Source organism: Ascaphus truei, chromosome 12 (assembly GCF_040206685.1).
Source record: "Ascaphus truei isolate aAscTru1 chromosome 12, aAscTru1.hap1, whole genome shotgun sequence".
Classification (NCBI taxonomy): Eukaryota; Metazoa; Chordata; class Amphibia; order Anura; family Ascaphidae; genus Ascaphus; species Ascaphus truei.
The window spans coordinates 20,976,228-20,984,380 of record NC_134494.1 but is presented as its reverse complement, the minus strand read 5'-3'; the positions used below and the strand labels follow the sequence as shown (position 1 = coordinate 20,984,380).

The window sequence follows — 8,153 nt, the reverse complement described above, 5'->3', positions numbered from 1 at the left end:
TCCCATAGCTACGTTTGGGGTGGGATCCTGACATTTACATTCATTCACCGACTTTTTCGAACATCTTTATCCTTCAAAGCGAAACATAAATAGCTAACCCGCCTGGTGAACAAATCAATCAACATTTACATGATCAATAAATAAGGCCAGTAGCATCTAATCCAATGAGGAGCAGACTAACCAATTAAACAATATCCTGTTCTTTGGCTGGATTCAGTCAATAAAAAGATGCCAAACTGCAGATCGCTATTTAAACGAGCGGATAAATACTTTTACCTACAGATAATGACATCAATGATTTAACCCGTCCATCTGTAGATAGTGATATCAGCAATAGATATGTTAATCCGCCCATAACCTGATTGATATTAGGCGCCTGCATAATCATCTCAAGACTTTCAATAAACAACATTTTTGGAGAGCCTGTTTTGAAGCCATATAAATAATCCTATAGAAATCTGTAAAACGAAAGAAACACCAGCTGCTGAATCCTGGACCATTGGATGACATTTGGCTACACTAGAACAAAACAAAAAAAACTTTCAGAAAAAAGACAAGAATAAATGGGTTTACAAAAAAATAAAACACACACATTACTATGGTAAATAAATATATCCGAATATGTATTACTTTAGCTGTAGCTCAGTCTCCCATATTCATCCCTCTACTTTCATTCAAAAGTTTTTTTTCTTTATCACGCGCATAATAAAATGCTGTGAGTAACTTTGATTTACGGTGATCTTTCATTTGACGTTGACTTAATGTTCTGTTATCATTGTTCGCATCAATTGATTATTAATGAACTATATATACACCGTTAGATGTTTCAAATACAGTATTGGGGATACATCTTGAAATCTTCGATTTCGAGAGTTTGCACGGGCTGGACCTGTTTGGAAGAACCTTGAAATCAGGTCACAATCCTTAACCTGTCTGCAGCTCCTCGAACACATTTCATAAAAGCCTTTCCAACGTCTCATTCCTGACTCGCGTAGTTTTCCGCCACATCGCTCCCCCAATAACCCAGACTCAGCTACCCTACACCCCCCCAAAAAAACATTGGCCGATTCAGCAAGGTGATCAGGAGCGGAAAATCGTCACACAGAGACGTATTTGCTTTCCGTTCCTCCAGCTGTTGGACCCTTTTAGAGGTGAGAGAAACAAGCTCGTTAAGAGTTTAATAGCTCTGTTATCTCTTTATCCTGTTATCCTTCTGGAGGTGTTAGCTTAACGAGATCGATGAGCTATGAGCTATGAACTGGCCACTTTAAAAGGTGCACACACACAAAAAAGACCTATACTAAAAAAAAAAGTAAATGTGATGTGTTTTAAAGCAGATTGTCAACCATCTTTTTTCCCTAGATATTTTTGCTTTATTTTTTTATTGAAGGCCCGAAGCCTGCAGTAGAGTGTCCACATGACAAAATCTGGCGTTTACTCTCACTTGCTCCACCCCAGCAAGCAGCAAAGAACTGTTTTGTATTTACACATTAAAGAAACTGTTGTATCCTGCACTTCTCTGGTTAGGTCCTAAAAAGTCCAGTAATGTCCCAAATAGGCAGATATTAACTTTGGTTTTGGGCACATTTTTCAACGGTGTAATACACAATTGAAGAAATGAGTGAGCTGGAAAACAGCTAAAGAGGTGAAAGCAGATGCCATGCTGGTGAGGAAATCTTTGGACAATAAAAAACAAACGTGCGGGGGGAAATTGCACTTTTAAAAGGTAATTGTTCACACTTAAGGGGGAGGAGCAGCTAATGAGCCGGGAGAGTTTCGTCAAGGTGCTTAGCTAAGGTACTTAGGTGAGGGACCAGAAGTATAAAAGGGGACAAGAGTCACAGACGGGTCACTTTGAAATCTCTCATCTCTACTGTGCACCAAATTCCTCTTTCTGCTTCTCCAGCACCTGTCCAGGTAAGTGGCACGACAGTGGGGCGCGTCAATGCTAAGCCGACTACACCCCAAGAGGCTTAGGAAGACAGTGAGGAGGGGCACACACAGAGGACCGAGACCCAAGGACAGAGGTAGGGTAGGGGGCATTCATACAGGAGACTGAGTGACTCCTTCAGTTTCGGATGAAGGAGGGGTAGGGATAGAGGGGATATGACACTGAAGGGGTGGTGGATGCATGAAACCGCTTCCCAGAGAATGAATGAAGTGGGTGGGGGGTTTATAAAAAGCTGAGGGTGACATACAGCATAAGAAAGGGACATAAAAGCTATGAGAGCACATAGGGTCCGAGTTTGTAGTGAGTAAGTGGGCACATTGAGTGTACTTCTACGTCACTGACCAAGAACACACACGCTCTGCACCATTATGTATTTTGGAAAGTAACCTTTATCTTTATCCTCCCCCTTCTCCATCTCTTTTCCTTAACTTATCTACACTCACCCTTCTTTCCCTGTTTTCCTCCTTCCTGTGATCATTGACATTACTCCATTTGATCCACTCTTCATCCTGTTCTTATCTTTCGCTCTCATCCTCCCCCTTTTCTACCCATCCCTCTTTCTATTCTTTCCTATCTCTCTTCTTCTCTCCCTTTCTCTCTCTCTCTCTCTCCCCTTCTCTCTCTATCTTGTAATCCCTCGTCTAACTTTCCCAACTCTCATTCTCTCTTCTCTTTCGTACGTCTCCTCTTCCTCACTCTTCTTTGGTCCATCTCTCCTCTCTCTCTTTCCTTAGCTCCCTCCCTCTCTCTCTCTCACACACCATGGCTCTGTGGATTCAGTGTCTCCCCTTGGCGGTCCTCCTCAGCTTCTTCGCTCCCAACACCCAAGCTTTAGTCAACCAGCACCTGTGCGGATCTCACCTGGTGGAAGCCCTCTACCTGGTGTGTGGGGAAAGGGGCTTCTTCTACTATCCCAAAATCAGACGTGACCTCGAGCAGCCCCTGGGTAAGGAGATGACTTGTGTTGACTGGGAAGCGTTACTTTTTGGGGTGGTGGGCAGCACTGAAAGGGTACACCCCCTGACACGGATCTCAGGTCAAATCCCACACTTTCAAGTGTCTGAAACCTAGAGAATAGATTCTCAGGAGAACTCCAATAATTACCGCTGCTGACTTCACTGCCCTCTATTGTGCTCTATCCACCAACAGAAAAACCTGTCTGGAGCTGTACGACTCTGTTGGTTATTGTGGGTTAGAGTGACATGTTCTTTACACCGAGGCAAATGCTCATTTTCAGGTAGCTTGATCCATGCGGAGATGCTCCCTATAATTATACAGCCAAGTATGCTTATTATCAGAGAGATGGGAGTGTATAAAGATGCTCTATATCAGTGGTGTTCAAACTCAAGGTCCACCAACAGGTCAAGGTTTAAGGATATCCCAGCTTCAGCATAGGTGGCTCAAGCAGTGGCTCAGTCATTTTGATTGAGCCAACTGTGCTGAAGCAGGGATATCCTCAAGTTTGAACACCACTGCTCTATATCGTTGTATTTTGTGCGGGACTGTTTAAACAGGACAGGCATTTTGAATTGTAACCCCATGGGAATCATCATCACTTTGAAACCGCTGCAACACTGCTTCTTTAGCTGGAAGTGGGCCCATAATTTGCTTAGAACGAGTGTACCTTTATTGTATTATATATTGTATATTCTGTGGCATGTTGCTGAGCATTTTGGGAAGGGGGAAGGGGGAGGAGGGGGGCGGGGGGTCAGGCCTAAATCTGAGTCTCTGCAAAGAATACAAATATATACTGGGTACATGGTGTTACACACCTGAGTGCTTTATATTTATTTCAAATACATTTCATGTCACTTAGTGGAACTGGGACGTGTTTTATAGATTAAAACGAGTTACTGCCTTATTAAAGTTCTGCGTTTAAACTGTGCGCACCTAATGACACGGTGGACAATATTCCCATGAAACCTGCCCTTGTCCACCTCCTAATTACTCCTCTGCCACAAAGCGAGTGCCCATGTATCTGCTGGCATTGTTATTGGAATGGACTTAATGAAAAATACTTCTACTTCTTTGAAAGATGTCAACCGCGTACATTGCTCCAGTTTAACCTGTCCCACTGCAATTGGTTTACTCTGGTTTTAAGTGGTGTTGGCTTGTGAAGCAGGACTCCACTAAGACTAGAAGGGTGGTTATTATTTACAAAATATTCCCGGCGGCCAAAAGCTACAACCTGCGCAATATAACTTTACTAGATCTGCGTGGTGGGACTTCCCGAGTCAGACCTCACGGATTGGCGATCTGGTGAAATCAGGTCCTGTTTTTAGCACTGGGTTTGGCCTAGTCCTACAGCCTACAATAAAATAGATCCCACAGTGCCACGCCTCAGGCTTCAGTTCTCCCAAACAGGTCATTACCGTCTCAGTGATTATAGTGGGCAAGGCGCTACGCTGCTTTATATATCATTACACGTGTGTCTCTTGCAGTGAACGGGCCCCAGGACAGTGAGCTGGAAGGCCTGCAGCTCCAGCCACAGGAGTATCAGAAGATGAAGAGAGGCATCGTGGAGCAATGCTGCCACAGCACATGCTCTCTCTACCAGCTGGAGAACTACTGCAACTAGAAGCCGTGGGGAGGGGGGGCGGGAGAGACAGAACACTTTCATGGTACTTCTAACCCAGTTAGAAGATGCAGAACAAAATAATGCAACTTAACTGTGGGCACACATGAATATATATATATATATATATATATATATATATATATATATATATATATATATATATAGACCATACGATACCGGTTGCAACACGACATCAAGGGACAGCACGCAGGTAAGTAAATCATGAATTTTCTATATTTGATAGAAGACACAAAAACCGACGTTTTGGTCCCCCAGTGGGACCTTCCTCAAGGTGGTGCACTTTCTCAAGGTCCCACTTGGGGACCGAAACGTCGGTTTTTGTGTCTTCTATCAAATATAGAAAATTCATGATTTACTTACCTGGTATGGTCTGTTATTGCTTTATGGGATAAGCACCAAAACTTATTTACTTGCATATGGTGTGCATTGGATTATATATATATATATATATATTTTTTGATTATTGAAGCTCGGCTAACACGGTACTGATACCTCTACATGTATATATATATATATATATATATATATATATATATATATATATATATATATATATATACATACATACACACACATACATACACACACACTATACATTTTTATTCCATACAAATATTATGGCAAGCATAAGCTTATAGGGCTCCATGTTAAAATGGAAGTAAAGAGTGACACACTGTGTGCTCATTTGCATGTCATTACCCAGAATCCCTGGCTGCAGCAGAAGCATTGCATGCTAAGCGGTAATGGGAAAAGACAGGGTTGCAGACCTGTCTGAGACTTGCAAATGCATCACACGTGGTATTTTTATTTACTATACAAATATTACAAATACAATACCTCAGCATTATACACACACACACACACACACACACACACACACACACACACACACAATGTATATATATCACACTATGTATATGTGTGTGGAATATATTATATGCAGAATAGCAGAGACATTTCAATACTTGTATGGAATGAAAATCTATACAGTATATTGAATTTTATTAACAAAGCGTGCCTACAGTTAGACTCTATTGTTTTGTCGCCTTATAGTTTGCGTAAACAAGCAGCACCCATAAATTGTGCTTTGCGATAGTCGGACATGACGTGGAGCAATAATCTCACCGCTGTTTTGCAGTTAGAAGATGTCACCATTTTTTTAAATCTTAAAAAAAAAATGAGCATAACTAGCTATGGGTGGGAAAGTGAGAATTAGTGAATGGAAGGTGTAAGGGCTCGTTCATTGGGTTAGTGACACCTCTGTGCTCCTGAGGGTAGCAGTGCAGGGATAGAGCTAGTGTGAACTCTGCTCCTGAGGGTAGCAGTGCAGAGATGCAGTGAGTGTGAACTCTGTGCTCCTGAGGGTAGCAGTGCAGGGATGCAGTGAGTGTGAACTATGTGCTCCTGAGGGTAGCAGTGCAGGGATGCAGTGAGTGTGAACTCTGTGCTCCTGAGGGTAGCAGTGCAGGGATGCAGTGAGTGTGAACTCTGTGCTCCTGAGGGTAGCAGTGCAGGGATGCAGTTAGTGTGAACTCTGTGCTCCTGAGGGTAGCAGTGCAGGGATGCAGTGAGTGTGAACTCTGTGCTCCTGAGGGTAGCAGTGCAGGGATGCAGTGAGTGTGAACTCTGTGCTCCTGAGGGTAGCAGTGCAGGGATGCAGTGAGTGTGAACTCTGTGCTCCTGAGGGTAGCAGTTCAGGGATAGAGCTAGTGTGAACTCTGCTCCTGAGGGTAGCAGTGCAGAGATGCAGTGAGTGTGAACTCTGTGCTCCTGAGGGTAGCATTGACAACGGGAAGGGCAGAGAAAGGAGACAGTGTAGTGAGATGGAGACTGTAATTACCCAATGCCCCTTCTGATACGGAGTAGGGTTGATATATTTAGGAGCAATGTTATACAAAGCTTTCTTTCACAATGTCAGTGTCCTGCACTTATCCAGCCCGCTCTCTCAACTCCCCCCCCCCCCTTTGCCTGCAACATGTATGTCTGAATGCCAATAAAATGTACGCTAAGAGGTCACGCGTTGCCTTGTGGTCTCCTTTATCCGCGCTACTGTGCGCACAACACGTGTGATTTATATGCACGGTGGGCATGGCGTCCGTCTCCCGGCTGCTCTGATTAGCTGCAGGTTTGCAGGTCCAGCCAACCAGAGGCGAGAGAGGGAAACTACCCAACATGCCAACTACAAAGAAAAGTCGCCCTCCCCCCCACCCCCACCCCCACCACCAGTCGTGATTTATCGTAAAATACGACCCCCCGGAAAACTCTGTTGAAGTTCGGTAAAAGGGTGGGGGGTTCCCCGGGTGGGGGGTTCCCCGGGTGGGGGGTTCCCCCGGTTTCCCCCTCTGCAATGCGTTGCAGGCCACTCTGGCATCAGAGGCGTTAAATTGATGGTGATGGGGGCCCTGTGTCCCCCCCCCCCTCTTTGTGTATGAGGGGGGACACGGGTAGCCAAAATACCTTATATCCCATTGTAAGAGAAGCAGCGCTGCTTCTTATTAAAGGAGAAGTTACGGCTGGGAGGGAGCGCCCTGACTGTTGGCCGAAAGCCACTCGCTGTTAACCTAACCCCCTCCCAATCCCCCCCTCCCAATCCCCCCCTCCCCCTACCCCCCCCACCCCCCCCCAAAAAAACCCAGCCCTCTCCGCCCCCCGCGCTCTTATCCTGAGCTGACCCCCTGCCTGGCTCCCTTCCAAGAACCAAAAAAAACCCCGAGCCCCCTCGGAAAGCCCCAGCCTGGTGGGCCCCCTTCTCCGCGGGACGGGGGCTTCCTGCTCCGGAGGCAGCTGGGGAGCTCTGTGCTTTGTCTCTGGTGCTGAAGGAGGGGGGGAAAGGTGGAGAGGTTAGGGTAGCGACACTCTGCGGCCATCTGGGAGGGATTAATGGAGCGATGCTCTGCAGGGTCTCTGGGAGGGGACGGGGTTGATGGAGGGATGCTCTGCAGGGTCTCTGGGAGGGGACGGGGTTGATGGAGGGATGCTCTGCTGGTCTCTACTTGGGACAAGGTTAATAGGACGATGCTCTGCAGTTCCCTAGTGGAAAATGGGTTAAGGGAGCAATGCTCTGCAGGTCTCTACTCTAGTATTGGTCGGGGTTGATGGAGGGATGCTCTGCTGGTCTCTACTTCGGACAAGGTTAATAGGGCGATGCTCTGCAGATCCCTAGTGGAGAATGGGTTAATGGAGCAATGCTCTGCAGGTCTAGTTGGGACAAGGTTAGTGCAGCGAAGCTTTTTAGGGTTCTAGCAGATAACATTGATATCTAGAAGATGCAAGGCAGTTAGTATTTGTAACATGCAGAGCGATGTGTCTAAATTACAGAACGTGTACATATGCACATCTGTATATATCTGTATTATGCACAGATCAGTGTGTGTATCTGTATTATACACAGATCAGCGTGTGTATCTGTATTATACAGAGAGCATGGTGTATCTGTATTATACACAGATCAGCATCTATCGGTATTATACCTAGAGCAGTGTATTTGTATTATACAAAGAGTATTGTATGTATCTGTATTATAATATACACAGAGCAACGTGTGTATCTGTGTTATACCCAGAGCAGAGTGTATCTGTATTATACACAGAGCATGGTGCATCT

General features: G+C 45.2%; 1 protein-coding gene across 1 annotated transcript; it reads left to right on the top strand.

Annotated features, from left to right (window-relative positions):
- Positions 1-1,839: 1,839 nt before the first annotated feature.
- INS (insulin) lies at positions 1,840-6,566 on the top strand. Its single transcript, XM_075566913.1, has 3 exons — positions 1,840-1,917; positions 2,686-2,897; positions 4,393-6,566. Exons 2-3 carry the CDS (start codon positions 2,714-2,716, stop codon positions 4,527-4,529), a joined length of 321 nt encoding a protein of 106 aa, XP_075423028.1. The 5' UTR covers positions 1,840-1,917; positions 2,686-2,713; the 3' UTR covers positions 4,530-6,566.
- The last annotated feature ends 1,587 nt before the right edge of the window (positions 6,567-8,153 follow it).

What these genes read in the sequence shown, in the direction of transcription:
- INS (XM_075566913.1), top strand. Translation starts at nt 2,714, where the DNA reads ATGGCTCTGTGGATTCAGTGTCTCCCCTTGGCGGTCCTCCTCAGCTTC. An exon ending in TGACCTCGAGCAGCCCCTGG is followed by an intron (nt 2,898 to 4,392) that starts GTAAGGAGATGA and finishes TGTCTCTTGCAG; the next exon opens with TGAACGGGCCCCAGGACAGT.